This window comes from Oncorhynchus masou, chromosome 20 (assembly GCF_036934945.1).
Source record: "Oncorhynchus masou masou isolate Uvic2021 chromosome 20, UVic_Omas_1.1, whole genome shotgun sequence".
Lineage (NCBI taxonomy): Eukaryota > Metazoa > Chordata > Actinopteri > Salmoniformes > Salmonidae > Oncorhynchus > Oncorhynchus masou.
In genome coordinates, this window is record NC_088231.1 from 14,383,300 (window position 1) to 14,407,463 (window position 24,164).

Consider the following 24,164-nt stretch of genomic DNA (forward strand, 5'->3'; position numbering starts at 1 on the left):
TGGTCTTATGGTCTGCCCGTTTGTCTTGGTCTTATGGTCTGCCCGTTTGTCTTGGTCTTATGGTCTGCCCGTTTGTCTTGGTCTTATGGTCTGCCCGTTTGTCTTGGTCTTATGGTCTGCCCGTTTGTCTTGGTCTTATGGTCTGCCCGTCTGTCTTGGTCTTATGGTCTGCCCGTCTGTCTTGGTCTTATGGTCTGCCCGTCTGTCTTGGTCTTATGGTCTGCCCGTCTGTCTTGGTCTTATGGTCTGCCCGTCTGTCTTGGTCTTATGGTCTGCCCGTCTGTCTTGGTCTTATGGTCTGCCCGTCTGTCTTGGTCTTATGGTCTGCCCGTCTGTCTTGGTCTTATGGTCTGCCCGTCTGTCTTGGTCTTATGGTCTGCCCGTCTGTCTTGGTCTTATGGTCTGCCCGTCTGTCTTGGTCTTATGGTCTGCCCGTCTGTCTTGGTCTTATGGTCTGCCCGTCTGTCTTGGTCTTATGGTCTGCCCGTCTGTCTTGGTCTTATGGTCTGCCCGTTTGTCTTGGTCTTATGGTCTGCCCGTTTGTCTTGGTCTTATGGTCTGCCCGTCTGTCTTGGTCTTATGGTCTGCCCGTCTGTCTTGGTCTTATGGTCTGCCCGTTTGTCTTGGTCTTATGGTCTGCCCGTCTGTCTTGGTCTTATGTTCTGCCCGTCTGTTAACAGCATCAGTATATCAAACAATCCATACTTTCTCCACGTTTGTTCATCTCTAGTCCTCGAGGAGGAAGCAGTTTGTTCATCTCTAGTCCTCGAGGAGGAAGCAGTTTGTTCATCTCTAGTCCTCGAGGAGGAAGCAGTTTGTTAACTGTATGATTTCTATGGCTCCTTTAGTGACTTCCTTGTCTTGACATTGTTTAATGAATTGATTGCCTGGAGCTGGATAGTCCACCCACTTGAATTTTTCACCCTAATTCAGTTAGGTCTACTGATTGAGAGAACAACAAAAAGACAAAATGTGCTTGATGTCAAAGACAAATACATCTAAATTAAAAAGAGCGACTGCCTTCAAATATGAGTCAGAAACGGTTATTCTAGTGTCAAAATTGACTACAACGTGTAAATAGGATAATTTGTCATAAAGTCAGTCTCGTCTAAAATGGAGTTTGGAACCGCTGTGCGTCACATGTAAATGAAGGTTGTGTTTTGATTTGGTGATTTGTCCATTTGCCCATTAACATGGGGTGAACAGCTGCAGTGATTGCTGTCTATCCAGTAGCATAGACAGTGAGACAGACCTACCCAGCAACTCTGACTTTGTTTACATAAGACAACACATTCTTTACTTGAGAAATACTGCACCAAATACCTTAGATGTAACATTTCACTACTAAAACATTGTTGGCATAAACATAAAAATGTATGAAAGATTTCTTGAGTTTTATTCCAGGGATTATGAGGAAGTGAAATAGGCTTTTGCATCTACAGTGTCTCATGGGGGACAAACATTAACCAAATGCAGAATCGGTCAGGAACACACTTCCAAGACTGAAATCTCATCTAATGAGCAACAGAAAAAAACACGTGCCAATCTGTGTTCAGTGGCTCTTTAAACTTAATTTATGCATTAACGTTTGATAATAGCTTGCAATAGCTCTATTAAAACAATTGTTCCAAATTTTGGGCCCGTAGTGGGTGCATCTAGACCTAAACTGTAGCGATTGACAGAGGAGGGCGGCCAAGAAGGTCATGCAAAGTTCCTTCTTGACCCAAGAGGACAGAAGATAGAGGTATAAACAAGACTCTGAAAGACGTTTGCCAATAATACCCAGTGACCAAGAAAAACAACTCCCAATACAAACTAGTGTATTTTAAGTGGGGGTTATAGAGTTGTAGTTGCTCTGTCTATCAGGGATATTCACATCAGTGAAGTGAGTCTGACTTTCTACGTCCTTGCTCTTGCTTCCTGAATCTCTCCATGGCAACGGTAAGAGCCAGAGAGAGAAAAACCAGGGGCAGTGGGTTTCTTCTCATTTTGGGCAATGATTCAGCAAAATTGATTTCAGACAAAATATGTAGATACTTTTTATAACTCAGACCCAAGGTTCTCCCAATAATTAATTGCAGTTTGCAGAACTCCAACACAATGCTACTCCTAAAACACATACATTTTTTCATATGTTCTTAAGTCAGACAAAGTCAGACAAAGAGAACGAGACACACTCAGCTAAACCAAGCCTCGTGCAGCCAGATGTACATCGTATACAATAAACTAATTGTACTAATTAGTATTTTAAACCTGCTTTATGCTTATAATGAGAACATATGCACCAATTCTCCCTTGTTGCTGCAAATCTGTTTCAGAATGTTAAGACCGGTTCTATCCAGAGCAGAATCTCCCTCTGTCCTAGTGTTACTATGTGGTTTCTGCAGTAGTATCAAATGAGTTGCCTCCCAAATCGCACCCTAGCCCCCATAGGGCTCTGGTCAGAAGTAGTGCACTAAATAGGACATGGGGTGCCATTTGCTATGCAGCCCCTATGGTGAACTCCCTTTCAAGTGGAGCCACACCGCTTGCATTTCATTATTCGAGTCTCGACATGATGGGTGATTTAAAGTGGAGAAGGTGGCTTCCAAAACCCATAATTCCCTGGGATTTGCAGCATCTGCATAACACATTGCTCATTAGCTCTCCCTCTCCATCCGACCCAACCTACTCTACCCTGTTCCCCTGTTGTTGTTGGTTGGTGTTTCTGCACGTTGACAGGATTGAGATCAACTTCTCTGATATGGTGTGTGAGTGACAGTTTAGGACGGAGTGTGTATGCTAGTGTGTGTGTGTGTTTTCATGTACCATGACTGGGGTGATGCAGTAAGTCTTACCCAGCCTTTACACAGCGTACTGAAGCAGCTAAGTCATCTGCGTTGTGTTACTGTGTGTGTGTGTTTTCATGTACCATGACTGGGGTGATGCAGTAAGTCTTACCCAGCCTTTACACAGCGTACTGAAGCAGCTAAGTCATCTGCGTTGTGTTACTGTGTGTGTGTGTTCATGTACCATGACTGGGGTGATGCAGTAAGTCTTACCCAGCCTTTACACAGCGTACTGAAGCAGCTAAGTCATCTGCGTTGTGTTACTGTGTGTGTGTGTTCATGTACCATGACTGGGGTGATGCAGTAAGTCTTTCCCAGCCTTTACACAGCGTACTGAAGCAGCTAAGTCATCTGCGTTGTGTTCCTGTGTGTGTGTGTTCATGTACCATGACTGGGGTGATGCAGTAAGTCTTACCCAGCCTTTACACAGCGTACTGAAGCAGCTAAGTCATCTGCGTTGTGTTCCTGTGTGTGTGTTTTCATGTACCATGACTGGGGTGATGCAGTAAGTCTTTCCCAGCCTTTACACAGCGTACTGAAGCAGCTAAGTCATCTGCGTTGTGTTACTGTGTGTGTGTTTTCATGTACCATGACTGGGGTGATGCAGTAAGTCTTACCCAGCCTTTACACAGCGTACTGAAGCAGCTAAGTCATCTGCGTTGTGTTACTGTGTGTGTGCTCAGTGCTCTGCACTCTAGAGGAATTTGGCTCTCAACTCATCCTATCTCAGCGAATAGAATAAACTATGTGGAAAGATGTTCCAAAGGGTTGAGGCGCAGTAGTATGTGTGTGTGTGTGTGTGTGTGTGTGGACACAAATATGTTGTATGTTATCATGTGGTGGATGGTGGGAAATGTACAGAGTTTTTTTATGGATGAGTCAGTGTTTTGGGGATGTTGACCGTTTCATGGATATACAGTGGGGCAAAAAAGTATTTAGTCAGCCACCAATTGTGCAAGTTCTCCCACTTAAAAAGATGAGGCCTGTAATTTTCATCATAGGTACACTTCAACTATGACAGACAAAATGAGAAAAAAAATCCAGAAAATCACATTGTAGGATTTTATGAATTTATTTGCAAATTATGGTGGAAAATAAATATTTGGTCACCTACAACCAAGCAAGATTTCTGGCTCTCACAGACCTGTAACTTCTTTAAGAGACTCCTGTCCTCCACTTGTTACCTGTATTAATGCCACCTGTTTGAACTTGTTATCAGTATAAAAAAGACACCTGTCCACAACCTCAGTCACATTCCAAACTCCACTATGGCCAAGACCAAAGAGCTGTCAAAGGACACCAGAAACAAAGTTGTAGACCTGCACCAGGCTGGGAAGACAATCTGCAATAGGTAAGCAGCTTGGTTTGAAGAAATCAACTGTGGAAGCAATTATTAGGAAATGGAAGACATACAAGACCACTGATAATCTCCCCGATCTGGGGCTCCACACAAGATCTCACCCCGTGGGGTCAAAATGATCACAAGAACGGTCAGCAAAAATCCCAGAACCTGCAGAGAGCTGGGACCAAAGTAACAAAGCCTACCATCAGTAACACACTACGCCGCCAGGGACTCAAATCCTGCCGTGCCAGATGTGTCCCCCTGCTTAAGCCAGTACATGTCCAGGCCCGTCTGAATTTAGCTAGAGAGCATTTGGATGATCCAGAAGATTGGGAGAATGTCATATGGTCAGATGAAACCAAAATATAACTTTTTGGTAGAATCTCAACTCGTCGTGTTTGGAGGACAAAGAATGCTGAGTTGCATCCAAAGAACACCATACCTACTGTGAAGCATGGGGGTGGAAACATCATGCTTTGGGGCTTTTTTTCCTGCAAAGGGACCAGGGCGACTGATCCGTGTAAAGGAAAGAATGAATGGGGCCATGTATCGTGAGATTGAGTGAAAACCCTCTTCCATCAGCAAGGGCATTGAAGATGAAACGTGGCTGGGTCTTTCAAGCATGACAATGATCCCAAACACACCGCTTGGGCAACGAAGGAGTGGCTCGCCAGTCTCCAGATCTCAACCTCATAGATAATCTTTGGAGGGAGTTGAAAGTCCGTGTTGCCCAGCAACAGCCCCAAAACATCACTGCTCTAGAGGAGATCTGCATGGAGGAATGGGCCAAAATACCAGCAACAGTGTGTGAAAACATGAAGACTTACAGAAAACGTTTGACCTCTGTCATTGCCAACAAAGGGTTTATAACAAAGTATTGAGATAAATAAGTATTTGGTCAATAACAAAAGTCTTCCACCATAATTTGCATATAAATTAATTAAAAATCCTACAATGTGATTTTCTGGATTTTTTTTCTTATTTGTCTGTCATAGTTGAAGTGTACCTATGATAAATTACAGGCCTCGTCTTTTTAAAAGTGGGAGAACTTGCACAATTGGTGGCTGACTAAATACTTTTTTGCCCCACTGTACGAGATTAGTTTGGCTGGACACAATACAGTCAATGCTAATGGGAGCTTACTGAGCCATCCCACTTGGCAAAGACGTCAATTCAACTTCTATTTCACATTGGTTCAATGGAATTTAATCGAACTGACTTGGAAACAACGTTGATTCAACCAGTGTGTTCCCAGTGGGAATGCACTCAAATAGTTGTTTTTAGAGGTAAACTTACAGCGATGTATAGTGAGAGCAAGAACCAATATGCCTCAGGCACTGACCAACCATCCTTTCTCCCCCCAGGGACCGCATGCAGCAGTCAGCCATGTACGACCTGTGTCTGGGCATGAGGCAGGTGAGCCAGGAGTTTGTCAGGCTGCAGCTCACCTACCAAGAGTTCCTCTCCATGAAAGTGTTGCTGCTGCTCAGCACAGGTAAGTCAGCTGAAGGTGTGTGGAAGGGGGGAGAAGTGTGAGTTCCTTTGCCAAAAAAACATCCAACTCTGAGTGTGTGCATACAGCAGTGTGTGTGTGTGAGAGAGAGTGTGAGAGAGAAAGAGAGTCTATATGGTGTGTGTTGCAGCAATCAACAGCTAGCTGCAGTGAGGTAGTGTGTATCAGCCACATGTCAGTATACAAGCAGGTTGACAGAGTAAATAACAGGTACATCACTAGTCATTTGTTTGCTGAGCTTGGAACACAAACAGGAACCAGGGAATAACGATAGGTATACATACAGGGTCATGTCTATAATAAGCTGGAGTAGTATACATTCTAGGTATGCATGGGAAGCGGGATTGGGTGACACTACAGGATGCAACGATTATGCTATACCTCTGGCATGCAACCTGTCATGTGCCAGAGAGAAAAGAGAAGAGAGAGGGCAGTCGATGGAGAGCGAGAGGTAAAATTGTGAGTACACAGAGAGAGAAGAATCTCAGTGAGAGAGGGATTTACATTTTAGGCGTTTAGCAGACAGTCTTATCCAGAGCGATTTACAGTGGGGAGTGCACACTTTTTTTGTACTGGTCCCCCACGGGAATCGAACCCACAACCCGGTCATCACAAGCGACATGCTCTAACAACTAAGCCACACGGGGCATGAAGAAAGAGACCCCCATATTGTTTCACCATATGGCAACTGAGAACAAGGTTCTTGTTGGCGTCCAGCAGTAAACGCAGTCGGGGCAGAGCGACAGGAGGGCAAGGCTACATAGGCCAGTTATGGGAGCTATTTTGGGAGGCCAGGCTTCAGCCCTCTGCTCTGCTTTGAACTGCCGCCGTGCGGATTTGTAGGAATGTTTATTAGACTTGTCAGGCAGGGCCTCCGTTTGGAGGATGCTGGGTAGTCTCACGTGGAGCCAGAGGCAGCACTACTCAGCTTTCCATGGATTTCTGCCTGATTGATAATGGAAGCCTGGCTAGGAGTGTTGTTAGAGCAAACAGAGCGGAAAATGACAAACTATTAAAGGGATGCTTTGGGACGTTGACAATGAAGCCATTTATCTACTTCTGCAGAGTCGGATAAACTCATGGATTATATTTGTACGTCTCTGCATACAGAGGAAGGTATTAGAGGTAGTTTCGCGAGCCAGTGCTAACTAGCGTTAGCAATTGTGCAAATGCTAGTTAGCAACTTCCTTCAAACTGCACAGAGAGATACATTGTATCCACAAGTTAATCTGGCTTTGGGGAAGTAAATACAGGGCTTCATTACAACAAAAATTCAGCACCTCCAACCCCAAACTACAGTGGGGAGAACAAGTATTTGATGACCTGCAAAATTGGCAGTGTTTCCTACTTACAAAGCATGAGGTCTGTAATTTTTATCATAGGTACACTTCAACTGTGAGAGACGGAATCCAGAAAATCACATTGTATGATTTTTAAGTAATTCATTTGCATTTTATTGCAGGACATAAGTATTTGATACATCAGAAAAGAAGAACTTAATATTTGGTACAGAAACCTTTGTTTGCAATTACAAAGATCATACGTTTCCTGTAGTTCTTGACCAGGTTTTCACACACTGCAGCAAGGATTTTGGCCCACTCCTCCATACAGACCTTCTCCAGATCCTTCAGGTTTCGGGGCGGTCGCTGTGCAATATGGACTTTCAGCTCCCTCCAAAGATCTTCTATTGGATTCAGGTCTGGAGACGGGCTAGGCCACTCCAGGACCTTGAGATGCTTCTTACGGAGCCACTCCTTAGTTGCTCTGGCTGTGTGTTTCGGGTCGTTGTCATGCTGGAAGACCCAGCAACGACCCATCTTCAATGCGCTTACTGGGGAAGGAGGTTGTTGGCCAAGATCTCTCGATACATGGCCCCATTCATCCTCTCCTCAATACGGTGCAGTTGTCCTGTCCCCTTTGCAGAAAAACATCCCCAAAGAATGATGTTTCCACCTCCATGCTTCATGGTCGGGATGGTGTTCTTGGGGGTTGTACTCATCCTTCCGCCAAACACGGCCAGTGGAGTTTAGACCAAAAAGCTCTATTTTTGTCTCATCAGACCACACGACCGTCTCCCATTCCTCCTCTGGATCATCCAGATGGTCATTGGCAAACTTCAGACGGGCCTGGACATGCGCTGGTTTGAGCAGGGGGACCTTGCGTGCACTGCAGGATTTTAATCCATGACGGAGTAGTGCGTTACTAATGGTTCTCTTTGTGGTCCCAGCTCTCTTCAGGTCATTGACCAGGTCCTGCCGTGTAGTTCTGGGCTGATCCCTCACCTTCCTCATGATCATTGATGCCCCACGAGGTGAGATCTTGCATGGAGCTCCAGACTGAGGGTGATCGACTGTCATCTTGAACTTCTTCCATTTTCTAATAATTGCGCCAACAGTTGTTGCCTTCTCACCAAGCTCCTTGCCTATTGTCCTGTAGCCAATCGCAGCCTTGTGCAAGACTACAATTTTATCCTTGATGTCCTTACACAGCTCTCTGGTCTTGGCCATTGTGGAGAGGTTGGAGTCTGTTTGACTGAGTGTGGACAGGTGTCTTTTATACAGGTAACGAGTTCAAACGGGTGTAGTTAATACAGGTCATGAGTGGAGAACAGGAGGGCTTCTTAAAGAAAAACCAGTCTGTGAGAGGTGATCAAATACTTATGTCATGCAATAAAATGCAAATGAATTACTTAAAAATCAGACGTGATTTTCTGGATTTTTTTTTAGATTCTGTCTCACAGTTGAAGTGTACCTATGATAAAAATAACAGACTTCTACCTGCTTTGTAAGTAGGAAACAGTGACGATGTTGCTGGTTTGAATATTGGAGCCGACAAGGTAAAACATTTTAAAATAATCTGTTGATGTGCACTTGCAAAAGGCACTTAACCCTAATTGCTCCAGGGGTTCTCCAGCGACACTGGCCATGACCCCACTCAGGGGATATGCATTAAAAACATTTGACTAAAATGTGTATCTTAAATGAGATCAAATCAATGACATAACACACTTGTGTAATTTTAAAATTGCATTTTGGTCCCGAAATTCTAAGCATTCCCAAATGGCATTGACACTGGCCTGACATAACCAGAGTGTCAGTAAATTAATCTGAAAGCAGTGCTGTTGGAGTGGAAGTGGGACCGTGGGGAGAGAATGGAATGAGAGAGAGAGAGGGATAGAAAACTGACAGCACGAGAGAGCAGGGAGAGCGAGAGTAAGATGGAGGAAGAGGTAGAAAGAGCGAGAGACAGCACAGAACGAGAGAGAGCTCTCTGGTCCGTCTGTTGTTGTTGTTGCTTCTTCCCTCCTCATCCTCTAGAGCCTCTCCAAAGAGCCCTGCTGTACTTAATAAAGTCCAGTCAAGCACTGGGCAGCACTCCAAAACCTGCTGTTTTTCTCCTACTTCCTTCAAACATGGCCCAAATGGAGAGAGAGAGAGAGTGCTGTGGTGATCTGACTGATTGTATGTGGCTGCATGAATCTGTCAGAAGTGTTTCAGTAGTGCCTGTCAGAGATTGCATCCTACTGTAGGTCTTCTTGTGGATGATGATATTGAGGTTCTCATTTTAGCATCTCAATCCTTCTTGACCGAAGTGACTGAGTTTTATGTTGTTTACTTTTTAGGTTCGTAAAAGGCTGTTTCATTCTCTTAATATGTGTGACTGACAGTGAAATGAGATCTGATACTTTCGAGGCAGAGAAAACATTTCCAGCTACCAACTTCCTCCATATTCTTGAACAGACTCACCAACTAATGAAGAGAGATAAGGATAATGTGTGTGTTGAGTTATTGTGGAAAGGTGTTTACAGAGAAGTAGTTGTGTGGTGTTTTTTGTATTTGACCTTGGTTAAGGGTTCACTTGCCCTGCAGTATCTCATGAGACCCTGTAGAATGGGTGTGATCTGATAAAAACAGATTAACTCTTGGGCTCCAAAGTGACAGTGTGCGGAAACATTATCCTTTAAACAATACTCCGTAATAGAATGCCACCTAATAAATATTGTGGTGGATGATTGTCATAAAATGGTTTCTAGCCTTGATATGCATTAGCCTTGCTTGCAAGATGGTTGCTACACTAAATGGTCGATAACATGAGTTACCCCACATAATGTAAAGTGTTCTAAAACTAGTTTAAAAAAAAGCACTATAATCATTATATAAGCCACAATCCATTATTATAATCTGATATATTTGTCAGATAGATAATAATCCTTTGAGTGTTATTCATTGGTGGGGCTGTTTTTGACATTGTTTTATTAAAAGTTTCCGGTGCGACAGGATGCGATATCTTTCTGGATTAAGCTTTATCTAGGAGGAGAACAGTCTACAGGCATATTTGTACGGCAGTCTTTATTTATTGAAATACCCTGCATTTCCCTTTGTAAGCCGGTACATCATGGCTTGAATCAAGGCCAAGACACACAGTATTGGGGGTATGAGCTGGTAAGACTAAAGCAGGAAGCTACATGTCTACCATGTCGTGTGTTTAACGATACCCAATATAATATATAGACTGTCATTGTGAAAATATCCTATGTACAGAACATGAGGCAGAAGCAATGCAAGTATTTCTAGATTGTGAAAAAAAAGGGTTCAACAGGTTGCAATTCATAGAAAATCCTGTCTCATATTCATTAGGGAGCACCATAGCAAAAGGTTATGCAATGGAAAATGAAAACAAGCGTTTCAGGTATAGATAGTCCCTATTTCAGTCAGTTGTCTTCCATTTGGTGCTTATTATTTATTAAACCCGGGATGCTTAAGAAATATGGATGTGCGTGCGTGTGAAATACGGCCTTGTTGACACATCAAGGTTGGGTACCTGCGTTGAGTAATTGCCCCTAAATGACTGCCGGCCACGCCCCTAAATGACACACCGTCTGCTGGCCACACCCCTAAATGACACAGTCTGCCGGCCCTAGACACAATGCCAACTAGAGCTGAATTAAATTAGGGACTGAGTCAGTGGGGCTAAAACACAGGGCCCAAATGTGGCACTGGTTTTAGCATGTTCCTCTTAATAAGGGCCACAAAACAAGCCGCAAACAGAAAGAACAGAATCCCTCTCTCTCGCCTTGATGCTTTTCCAGAGAGCTCTAGTTATTGCTTTGTCGTTCTTTTGCTCGTGTGTGGTGCCTGCGTACATACAACTGAGCATTGCCATTCGCTGAGCGATTTTCTCCAAGATGCAATGCTAACTGACAGGCTCTAGTCCTACTCTTGCATGTGGCTGTGTGTTCTAAGAAACAAAAAGCTCTGTCAACTATTTTCTCACATGGCTCAGCACAACAAGGTGTGTTTGCATTTGAAGCCTTAACCCAAACCAACATGTGGCAGACAAAGCTTCAAACTAGGCTAATTAAACAAAATCAAATCAAGTGTATTTGTCATATGTACATGACACACATGGTGTACACAGTACAAGTTAATGTTTACTTGCAGGTGCACCACATTTACTACAGACGGAGTATAGTACAGATGTAGGATATTAATTTGAGGCAGTTTGCTACAGCAGGAAAAATAATAATAATCCTTCAGCAACAGGAAGTGCGAATTATTATGTGGATTATAATGAATGGACATTGTTGCAGGGCTGGTAACAGAATCAGTTGGACGGACATTTGATTTCTAAAAACAGGCTGTTTTTCCCAGGAATTGCGTTACAGTAAAGACCACAGGCAGCTCCGTTTCAATTTTAGGGATGTCTAATTTATCCTACCATTTCTACGTTCCAGTAATGGATTATATTTTTTATAAAAATGTTTGTGGAACAGGTTCATTTCAATTTGGTTTCTCAAAATTATTGTCACTTGGTTAATCATAAAAATCTGAATCAAAACGATAAAATCTAAATGTTTAAATTCAACTAAGGCACCAGCCTTTGCCATATAGACACACCGTGATCCTTTGGCAGCTAAAGAAATGAGTGCATGTTACTCAGATAGGCCTACTGCTGCATTGGCCAATAGGCTATAACTTCCATCGTCAACTAAGTAAAACAGACCCAAAGCCAACTAATAAATAAGACTGGTGAAAATTCAGGTTCTGTCAATCATATTAATCTCTATACTCCCCCCATCTGCCTCCCTTTCTACCTGTCTTGAGCTATCGCTAGTAAAGTGCAATATTGTATCAACTCAGCAGGTTGGCGTGCTCGTGGGCATGCGCTCCCTCAACCACCCACATCCTCATTGCTCACATGGAGCCTTCCAAACAAGAATTCTCTTTGTCAAACTCCTAAATTATAGATATAAAATTATTTGATACATTTGATTTCTCTGCAAACAACATTTCCACTCTTAGAATAATAAATGTCTGTAATACATGCATTAACAGAAATTAAAATAGCCAGATGACAGGGATGAACGGTACATTTAGACCTACTGGTTACATATGGTGAATTGATTAAAAAAAGGGGCAAACAATTCACACAATGAAACAATGCAGCAGACAGCGGAGCACATTCTGGAGAGCTGAGTGCATGTATTCTGGAGAAAGACGACCATATCGTCGCCACAAACCACTCCCCTCGTCTCAACACTTAAGACACATTATCTTCACACATTTAAGATCATTTTCACTGACAGCCGCAACAAAATAATCAACTAGGCCTATTGCCAAGCGCGCTGCCCCAAATGCTGGCTTCCCAAATAGGCCTATGCATGTGATTTGAAACAATCCACAGATTTCAGTGCAACGTGCCATACTCCTTTTGTCCAGACTATCAGATACATGGTCTGTACATACGGAGACAGAGGGGTGCCGTTTCGCTCATGCTGATACTTCATCTGAGATCGAGTCTGTCGGCGTGCATCTCAGTCAGATCAATATTTTATTTGGATGGGCAAGTAGGTACGGTAGGGCGGGGCCAGACCCCCTAAGGCTCGCCCATAACGCCGGCCCTGCATTGCTGTAGTGGTTGATTCATACAAGGGAAAATCAAGTCTGGAATTTCAAAGCGGTATTAACAAACGTCAGAAGCGTTAAATGGCCTGAATAGCCAGAAAGGTCTCCTTTAACATGGTGATCAAATTAAGATCCTACATCCGTATGTCAAATGCAGGCCTCAAGGGTCAACACAGTGCCTCAACTCAGCCATAGGCAACCCCAAAAATAGCTTTTTTTAATTTACATTTTTAAAGGTACCAAAACTGACCATAGAAACAGTACAAGGAGAGCAGCTTGTCATTAGCGTACGGCTGTGAGGCAGGTCGAGCTACGCTGTGACACCAGAAGGATCGAGCCAGGCAGGTAGCCTGTCCTCCTAGACTGGTCCTAGATCTGTTTGTGTTGTTATCTTGCCATCTCTGGATCAGATCTGGGACCAGGCAGGTCCTAGAATGATGCCGGTCCTGTTAGTGCGGCATGATTATTCTGACCATAGAGTTGGCTATACAGCACATACAGAACTGGGACCAGCTAACGCCACGTCTGACCATAGGAGTTGCCTATACGGCACCAACAGATTTGGGACCAGCCCGGCAGGTCGCCTACTAACCTGAGCTACGGTGTGTCAGCCTTCTCCCTATGAAACAGGATGTCAATTAGACTTTAAAGTGTGTCATTTGGAACAGTTGGTTGCTATGGTTTGAGGTAATCATTACCTGAAGCTGCTTAGTCAATTACCAACATTAGCTAGAGAACACCTGCCTTAGTGTGTGGAGTACCTAACTAACACTGTCCCGTGATATTGCACTTAAAACAAACAATTGTTTTTTGACCTATAGACCTGTTTTGAATGTCTGAATAACATGTGATGCCTCTGTATGACCATAATAATGTAGATTACTGTGTACTATGATCATCTACTGTAGTAGTAGCAGCTATGATAATCAACAGTGCACAGGAGGCTGCTGAGGGGAGGACAGCTCACTATAATGTCAACAATAACACAAACCATGCTGATACAATTCCACTGATTCTGCTCCAGCCATCACCCCTCCCCAATTAAGGTGCCACCAACCTCCAGTGCAACAGTGGAATAACAGTGGCAGAGTTGCAGGCTACTAGTGATAAAAGCACTGTGCTGGTTCGTTTGATTACTGTACCTGCAGCACTTTGTTCATTACACCACAGTGTATATCAGAAGTGTTCCTGTAGGCCTCCACTTGAAGAAAGATCTAAGAGAGACTGTGTTGGGAGATGAGGTGTTTCTTAATTCATTAGCCAGCCAGACGCAGAATGTCATTTAAGAGGAGGTTGGCAGGCAGCCATATCGCCGTTAGTTTGTCCTCTACAGAGATATGAGCAAGAGAGCGAGAGAGATATAAAAGGGAGAAATCAAGAGGATACCTTTATCCATATTGAGAAGACTTATCTAATTTCTCACTTAATACTCTGTACATCCCGTTTCAATATGTTCATTACTCAGTTATTTGACTGACGCTTTAAGTCAAGAGGACAACTACCATGAACTGAATTAATGGGTGAAGTGACAAAAGGTTGATGTGGTTGGTCAACAATAATGAAAAAATAAGAGGTAATTGATTAAAATACATGTTATGACAACTTATGTCATGGTTATAACTGTAGGGTGGTCAAATCAAATGTTCTCGGTAAGGTCAAATTGCCATGTGCTTATACAATACATTTTATGTAGTCTTATGTAGGCTAGTTGTTTACACCTCCCATTAATACTTATCTTTTGGCTTCCTCTCTCCTCAGTTCCCAAAGAGGGTCTAAAGAACCAGGCAGCATTTGAGGAGATGAGAGTGAACTACATCAAGGAGCTGAGGAGGTCTGTGGGCAAGGCCACCAACAACTCTGGACAGACGTGGCAACGCTTCTTCCAGCTCACCAAGCTACTGGACGCCATGCATGATGTAAGCACTGGACCCGCATCACTGTATCCATAACGTCAGGCACTGGACCCACATCACTGTATCAGGCACTGGACCCACATCACTGTATCAGGCACTGGACCCGCATCACTGTATCCATAACGTCAGGCACTGGACCCACATCACTGTATCAGGCACTGGACCCGCATCACTGTATCCATAACGTCAGGCACTGGACCCACATCACTGTATCAGGCACTGGACCCGCATCACTGTGTCCATAACGTCAGGCACTGTATCATAACATCAGGCACTAGACCCGCATCACTGTATCAGGCACTAGACCCATAACATCAGGCACTGGACCCACATCACTGTATCCATAACATCAGGCACTGGACCCGCATCACTGTATCCATAACATCAGGCACTGGACCCGCATCACTGTATCAGGCACTAGACCCGCATCACTGTATCCATAACATCAGGCACTGGACCCGCATCACTGTATCCATAACATCAGGCACTGGACCCGCATCACTGTATCCATAACATCAGGCACTGGACCCGCATCACTGGGCACTGGACCCGCATCACTGTATCCATAACATCAGGCACTGGACCCAGATCACTGTATCCATAACATCAGGCACTCCCGCATCACTGTATCCATAACATCAGGCACTAGACCCGCATCACTGTATCCATAACATCAGGCACCCCGCATCACTGTATCCATAACATCAGGCACTGGACCACTGTATCATCATCAGGCACTGGACCCGCATCCATCCATAACATCAGGCACTGGACCCGCATCACTGTATCCATAACATCAGGCACTGGACCCGCATCACTGTATCCATAACATCAGGCACTGTATCAGGCACTGGACCCACATCACTGTATCCATAACATCAGGCACTGGACCCGCATCACTGTATCCATAACATCAGGCACTGGACCCGCATCACTGTATCCATAACATCAGGCACTAGACCCATCAGGCACTAGACATCACTGTATCAGGCACTAGACCCGCATCACTGTATCCATAACATCAGGCACTGGACCCGCATCACTGTATCCATAACATCAGGCACTGGACCCGCATCACTGTATCCATAACATCAGGCACTGGACCCGCATCACTGTATCCAGAACATCAGGCACTAGACCCGCATCACTGTATCAGGCACTAGACCCGCATCACTGTATCCATAACATCAGGCACTGGACCCGCATCACTGTATCCATAACATCAGGCACTGGACCCGCATCACTGTATCCATAACATCAGGCACTGGACCCACATCACTGTATCCATAACATCAGGCACTAGACCCACATCACTGTATCCATAACATCAGGCACTAGACCCACATCACTGTATCCATAACATCAGGCACTGGACCCAGCGCCAAATCACCATGCCAAGTCCCATCAACAAGCCTCCTCTATGCTATGCATATGTAAGCGTATATAGCTTTCATCCGTCCCCTCGCCCAGACCCGGGCTCGAACCAGGGACCCTCTGCACACACAGACAACTGACACCCACGAAGCATCGTTACACTTCGCTCCACAAATCTGCAGCCCTTGCAGAGCAAGGGGGACAACTACTTCAAGGCCTCAGAGCGAGTGACGTCACCGATTGAAACGCTATTAACACGCACCACCGCTAACTAGCTAGCCATTTCACATACACAGAGCAAGTTCAAATAGCAGGTCCCCATCACTGATTGGAGTTTAACAATGTAAGGTAGTATCTCTGAAACAACAGATTACATTCCAATGACTAGCCCTAAAGGGTGTTTATTTTGGAATGGGCAGAGATTGCCCTGTATTGGTGAATAAATGGAACATGGAGGAATCAATGTCCAGGCTCAGAGTGGTGGGTCAATACAACTGTCCCCCTAACTAAATGCACTGACTGCAGGGGTTATGCAAGGACAACTTAGCATGTGGTGAAACATTAGGAGCTAGAAGCATTAGGAAAAATACTAATCTCACAAATGCTGGGAAAAGTCCCTGATATTGGGGTCTGTTAAACCATATTTTTGAAGGAAGTAGGATTTGAAGTGATTGACATGCATCAAAGGTATTGGGAAGTTCAGAAGATCATCAGGCAATAACCTTGTTCTTTTCTACACTGAAGATCATAGATCATCATTATGTCCTCCCCCCCAGTCTGATTTAGTGCCTGGTCTTGGCCACTCTGTTCTAATGATTCCTGCACTGTTTGTGGGCATTGTAGACACGTGTTCCTGAGAGTCTTCTCCTTCAGTGATGGGGTCATAATATTTTGTAGCTTAAACCGTTCAAAAGAGACGCATTTGTAGGGAGAAAACAAAAACCGCTCTGTTTATTACAACCGCATCTAGCAGCTACCAGAGGTTACTGACATAATAATGGCTTGGTTCAAAGAACCAGAGTTATATTTATTCCCCCCCTCCAGAGTTTCCCTCATGATCCCATTTTCAATTCATGCAACCCCCTAGTTTGGAAAACGATGCCCTATGTAGAAGAGGTATCGTCTATTGAGAATCAGTAGCACCCCCTAGTGGTATGTCGGACTCATGAGTCATGACCCCTAACCGATAAACAATTAGTCATATCAATGCCATGACAACGTTAACCTAAGGCTCTGGCAGGTGGCATCACTCTGAATGAGGTAACCGAACACACGTCAGGAAAGGGGAATGCTAATTCAAGGTTTCCCAGCGCACAAAGTTGACCCCAACTTCCATGAACGAGGCTTTGATTGTACTGTGTATTATTCACACTTCATGATAAGACAATAAAATCCCTATGCAAACACAGCTGGATTCTATCAAACTACAACTCTTCTTCCCGCTCTCAATGTGTATTTATTCCATGTTCTTTTTTTCTACATTTTTCTACATTTACAGTTAGTCTATATGTGACAAATAACATGTTATTGATTGATCCCTCCCTCTCTCTGTCCTCTAGCTGGTGGGGAACCTGCTAGACTTCTGTTTCTACACGTTCCGTGAGTCTCAGGCTCTGAAGGTGGAGTTTCCAGAGATGCTTGTGGAGATAATCAGTGACCAGATACCAAAGGTGGAGTCGGGCAACACACACACCCTCTACTTCCACAAGAAGTGACTGTACTAAGTCCTTGGGAGGAAGAGAGGAGAGAGAATTAAATAATGAGAGGGGGAGGAGTGGGAGAGGAGGAAGGCTAAGGAAGGACCCTAGCCTCAGGAGTGGCCTAACTACTATGCCAGCCAGTCGATCTGCTGCCCCCTCTCCTTTCTCAAATGGGACAGGAAGTGACACCTGAGGGACAGGAATAGAGGTGGAGGAAGTTGAGTCCCCCACACTGCAGTCTCCGTCCGCCGGTTAGAGAGGTGACGCTGAGTGAGTGACATCTCAGAGCCAAGGAAAACGCACTGACGAGGACTTTAAATGTGACAAAGAAGCATCCCGCCCCTAGCGTGCGCACCCCCCCAACAAAGACGATAATGTTTTTCTATGGATACGAAGCCATACATTTTTTTGGTTGCGCTACAGTCCATACATTCACACAGACCCACGTGTACAGTAATGCAGCACGCACACAGGTAGACCGTAACACAGACCATCTTACCATCCTGAAAAATGTCAGATAACTGTGCTTTTGCATTGATTCATGGATACTACTACTCTGACAATATGGAAAACAATGCTTAGATGTTGCTATGCAGTGTATTGTCATTAGGTTACATGGCAACATATACTTTTTTCATGACAAAGACTAAATGTAGGGTTTCTGTGAGAGGATCAAGGTCTATTTGAACATACTCCAAGGGCTATACAAGCTTAACAATAAACTGAATAGTTGCATAAAATGCTAACCAATTCCACTTTCGTTCTGCAGTGGTGCGCATTACAACACCCAAATGCCCACATAACTAAAATTGTTTTAACGTTGTATAACGATCAAAAACGTAAACTTATTAATATGCAAAAACTTCAAAATTAAGAATTTTCAAAGTATGGTGTTTTGTGTGATCCAGTGTGAAAAAAGTTGAATAACAGTTAAAAGTGAATCTGCCATGTCATACGTGAAGGCTTTCTGATATGTAGATGATTAACTACGCAACATTTGTCAGTAGATTAATTCCATCCAAAATAGGTGCGGGAGTATGGAAACACCTGATGGATTCACAATGACGTTTTTCCCCTCACATCGTAACGGCGGTACACCCAGTTAGTTATCCAGGGGTTCTCAACTTTTTGGGGCTGTGACCCCTTTTTCATAGCAAATTCATCAGGAACCCATTCATAATCAGAACACAACTATTGACTAAAAATATTTTACTAGGACTTTGGCAGTGCATGGCTGGACCAACCAAGTCTTGGGCCCTGGGAAAGACTATTTTAAAAAGGCCCTTGGCATCGGAGAGAAAACATTGCCTTTTTCAAAGGTAATTTCCTGCAATTCTACACATTTTGTCATGGGGCCAATTTTTCGTTGTTGTAGCTTTAAAGCAGAGATAAAACTTAGCTGTTTAAAGCTTGAAATACAGTGCATATAAAAAACATTTTTGGGGAATACAAGAATTCATTTGGAATATTGATAATTTTGATTGAGTATTGTGGATACCAATATCCCTGTGAGCCTCCCAGGCCCATGTTCCCCAGGGTTAAGAACATCAGTTGTACGGTAGATTAATAATATGTATTACACCCTTTATATAGTATTATTCCACAGATCCCTTGGCCCAGATTGGTTTAGTCTGTTAGTAATAAAAGTACAAAAAGAAATGATATACATTGAGATGTGGAGCCCACTTTGAGAACCCCTGAGTTACACAGTATAGTGAAAACATCAGAGCACCCATTTCTTGGTTTATTTCTACGTACTTACAGTGCATCCAAACCAGCACCCTTTGTGAAGTCAACCGACACTTATCTACCGTTTCCAGAAATAGTAATGAAGCATTTTGTAAGAGTGTTGTTGCAATGGTTTTCGGTTTCATAAACCAGACAATTTACACCTAAGGTGCTTCTTTTTGTAAACGCAAGATGACGAAATAACACTTCTGGTAACTAACATTATCAGCATTAGATACAGGGTTGGGTAGGTTACTTTCTAAATGTAATCTGTTACTCGCTACCTGTCTAAAATGTTAATCAGTAACTTATTTTCGTATTACCCAAACTCAGTAATGCAATCTGATTACTTCCAGGTACTTTTGGATTACTTTACCCTTAAGAGACATTAGAAGATGACAAAAATAATCCATCAAACGCATTGTGTGTGTCATCAGTGGTCTCCGACTTGTGATCAGACCCGCTCAGGTGGAACAAACTTAAACTTGCACCTTTCTCATTAAGAAAACAGAAGTGTGTCGTAATGGATTTTTCACAAACATCCATTCTGAATTTTAAAAGTAATCTAGGTTTTTAAAAGTGGGCATCCGTAATCGGATAATATTTGTGCTGGTAAAGTAACTGATTATTTGCATTTTTTGTAATCAGATTACATGTAACTCTCCAACCCTGATTAGATACAATAACCTTCAAACATACTGTATGGTGTTGATATTGGAACTGGATGTTGGAAAATGCCATTACTCTACAATCACAGTGCTTTCAGTAAATGAATAATGTGTTCAAATTTACCTGGCAAGCGGCAAATACATACAGTAAATGCAGTGGCACTTGCTTAGGTTACAGTCACATTTCCCCCACTGTTGTACAGAAACTGTTTTGGAAGTATGTTGATACTGCTGATAAATGATTGACTCATTGCATTGACCACCTGTCCTGATTGTGTTGTCCATCTTGTCTTTGGGCCAACTCTAGATCTATGGCCAGTCATCTGGACCATTCTTACCAGACCTGGGTTCGAACTTGATTTGAAACGTTTCAAACTACTTAGAGCGTTTGCTTTAGTCTGCCGGGACTGTCAGGTGGGTGGGGTTTGCATTTCATTTGGTTCCATTGCAAAAGTCAAGCTCAATTAAGTACATTAAAGAATTTGAAAATTTCAAATAGTACTTGAACCCAGGTCTCATTCTTACTTGTTTCACACCAGATTGACTGACTGCTTAACCATTGTGGAACACTTTGATGCTACTGAATAGCGTGAGAGATAGTCGTTTGAGAGGAAAAACAGAGGGGGCGTTTGGTTCCATCATTTCACCTCATTTGTGAGGGTGTGTGGTGGTTGTTGTTTTTTCCCCTGGCAAGCACGAGCAAAGTTGATCTGCTTTTTTCGAGGGCATTGTTAGTTTTCCTACGTTCTATAGGATTATGCGGAATATCCTAATTGCCTGATTAGATTTGTACAGAAGAGATGTGACAATTGAGGCATTAACCCAGCTAGAACGTTGTGTGTCTGGTTGATAACTAAATGTGAATATATACGGAGAGACCCTGCATGAATAAGGCCTATAGTTTAAAGGGATAGTTCACTTCAAAAATGTGAACTCCCCTATAAGGTGCTGTTGGTGTTTCACTATAGGTTCTACTTTGTAGGAAGCTGTCCAGAGTTGGACGTATAGAACAGACAATGGCAGGAGGATCACGATTAAAGAAAAAGCCAGTCCCTATGCTTAAAACGGTCTCATTTTGCAGACTGTCCAACCATGTCCCTTGTGTACATTGCTGTGTTGAAGTTGTGAACTGAAGGACCCTAAAGACACGCTGTAAAGAACTGCTTTTCTTTTTCTTCTCGTTTTACTCCTTTACTCTCTCCTTTTTATTTAAAAAAAAAATAGTGTCAAAAAAGGTTCATAGGACGAATGGGAAAAGTATTTTTGAAAGAATTATATTTTGCTGGAAACAATATTTAAGTACTTTGTCTAAAAACAGAACTTTTTTTGTAAAGTGAAATGTTTATGCATGCTTTTTTGATGAGATGTTTACATTGTATTTAAGAAGGGAAAATTGTGCCTTTTTATCTCACCTGATTTAACATTTTACAGTATATATTGTAAATAATACAGAAAGTCATTATGTTTGAGTAGTGTAAAAAACATTTATACTTTAAAGGAATAATCCGGTCAAAAACTATTTTGGTATTGGTTTCATTAGTCCACTGTTAATCGTTTAAAAGAAATAAAAATTTAAAAAAAAAAGTTTACTTCATCAGTCAAGTTGGCAAGATGTAGAATTTGAACAGTCTTTCAACTCGGAATTCCAAGTGGGCATATTTCTAGAGCTCTGACTTCCTAACCCTGAAGATCACCAACATGATTTTATCCTGTTTGTTTTGAAAGCACCAAAGTTACTTTGCTTATTGAAAAAACTCTATCTTAAACTTGACTGCTGCCATGCAAAACATTGAGACTATCAACAGGGGACAAATGAAACAAATTAAGTCGGTAGTTTGAGTGGATTTTTCCTTTAACTTACATCTTGTTGGAATATCTGCAGTTCATGCAGCTCCCACTTTATGTTGTCGTTTTGGGTCATAGAAAGAAATGGCACAATGTTCACACAAAAAAGCTAGTCTGCTCCCAGATCTGTTTGTGCAGTATTGTCAACTCTTGCCAGCCATTGTGATGCCAAACATGATAACGATTGGCAGGAGTTGGCAAGACAGCACAAACAGATCTGGGACCAGGCTACAAAAAGCCAACGGGTTAGAGTGAGTTATGAAAGTACCAAACATTGTGACAGACACTTTACTACCTGAATGTTAGAGAAAGAACAGAAATGTCGTCGTCTTTTCTTCTTCCTTTACAAATAATGTTAACTGTTTATCTGATTTGTTTTGTACTTTTATTTAGCATTTTATGTCAATGTGACTTAAAAAAAGGCAAACATATGTAATTTCTTTGTTAGAGAGAGTAGACAGTACCAAACTATGGATCAATGAGTTCTTGCTGTTGACATGATTATCTCCCAAACCCCTTGGCGATGTGATTTAATAGCACCACACTAAAATCAAGCAATCAAAAAAAACTGATTAAAGCTGAAATAGAGTAGGTTGAAAACACTCTTGCCTCTTCAGCTATTAAGGTTCCAACTCACAGGTTGATGTGGTCACCACACTTGGGATTCATTTGACTACACTTCCAATCCATTTAGGAAATAATCTGGACATACCATTTGAAATTGGAGGAAAGGGCTCATTGGGGTATAACTCTTGGGTTGACTCAAAGTTATACTTAAATGAATTCAACTCCAATACTGGTGATAATATAGAACCCAAACCGTGCTACCCTGGGATTTCTAGAAACAACCATTTGTATCATTGAGATATGGATGCATCATGACTGTTCACAGGTTTAGTTGGCTTGGTCTCAGATTTTGCAGTGCTCCAAATGGAAGTTCTACTGTATGGCTTACTGCCTTCCTCAGAAATAAGTTAGTGGTTATTTGCTCATCCTTCTACAGTACAACACTGCATTTGTACAAAGGGATTTCCAACCATCTCAATTACAGTATGCATATAGAACAAATGAGGACTTTCAATTATGATATATTCTAAACAAAAAAGCGTATTACTCAACCTTCACAGCAATAATTTCTCATGGATGTTCAGTCAACTCCAAAAGTATTGGGACAGTGACACTTGTTTTGGCTCTACTTCAGCACTTTTGGATTTGAAATGATGCAATGACAGAGGTTAAAGTGTATCATAATGCTAGGATATGGGACCAAATACTGAACCTTAGACTACTTTATTACACAAGTGAATTTGTGCTATTACTTTTGGTCCCCTAAAATGGGTGGGGTGGGGGGGGAAGACTATGTACAAAAAGTGCTGTACTTTCTAAACGGTTCACCCGATGAAAATACCCTCAAATTAAAGCTGACAGTCTGCTCTTTAACCTCCAGTCATTGTATCATTCCAAATCCAAAGTGCTGGAGTACAGAGCCAAAACCACCACCAATGTGTCACTGTCCTAATACTTTGAGCTCACTATGTAGCTTACCATCGATTTCTGTCCTACTTCACCAATTATTTGCCGGTTACAGTTGTAATGGAGCCACAGCATTCACATTTTTTAAACAAACATTAACCCCGTATATTGAGACTAAGCCATATCCCCAAAGCCACATCCAAGCTCAGAGCAGCATTTCCTATTAATAGCACCTGGTTTGTTTTTATCCCAAAATACATTTTTTAATCCAATGCTTTGTACAATATTTGTCAGCAACTATCCACAGTACATGAATATCCTTCAGCGTGAATAAAAACTAGTTCCTACTACAAACTGTATATCTTGAAGCAGATATTTGCCATTACTGTTTGCAAAACTATCAAGAGATTCCAATAAAACCGTTAACAAAGTGTCATTTTTTGATTTGCAGTTTGTAAGTAACATCAAGTGTGTGCATGCGTCAGAAGACCCCAATGAGATCGTTTGAAAGAGGAAAACCAGAGGGAATGCACACAGCTCGGGCCACTGGCTTATCCAATCTGTATATATAGATCCAGGACTGGGAAAATTGGAGGAGGAGGATGGGAGGAGGGATAGAGAGCCAGATGACTAATTAAGATGTGCCAGGAAGAGAAGAAAATGAGTTGAGAGAGAATTTAGCCTGTTATCCAAATGCATGTTTGTTTTGCTAATATGAACTGATCAATTTTTTTTTTTTAGCTCATACAGACTTAAGATTCAATAGATAATGAAAGAGGGATGGAGATGGAAAACAGCAGAGACAAAAAAAAGCAAAAAGAGACAATATTATAACCCCCTTCTGCCAGCCACCCTTGTAGACAGAATCACCATTA

The 24,164-nt window shown here is 42.6% G+C and overlaps 1 protein-coding gene across 3 annotated transcripts in view; it reads left to right on the top strand.

Moving 5' to 3' along the window:
• Positions 1 to 23,720, top strand: part of LOC135506998 (mineralocorticoid receptor-like) — a 104,266-nt gene extending 80,546 nt beyond the window's left edge. For all 3 annotated transcript variants that reach the window (XM_064926457.1, XM_064926456.1, XM_064926458.1), the window contains exons 7-9: positions 5,535 to 5,665; positions 14,347 to 14,504; positions 17,435 to 23,720. In XM_064926457.1, coding sequence (XP_064782529.1) covers positions 5,535 to 5,665; positions 14,347 to 14,504; positions 17,435 to 17,590 — 445 coding nt within the window. In that variant the 3' untranslated portion in view covers positions 17,591 to 23,720. The remainder of the gene's footprint in view (positions 1 to 5,534; positions 5,666 to 14,346; positions 14,505 to 17,434) is intronic.
• The last annotated feature ends 444 nt before the right edge of the window (positions 23,721 to 24,164 follow it).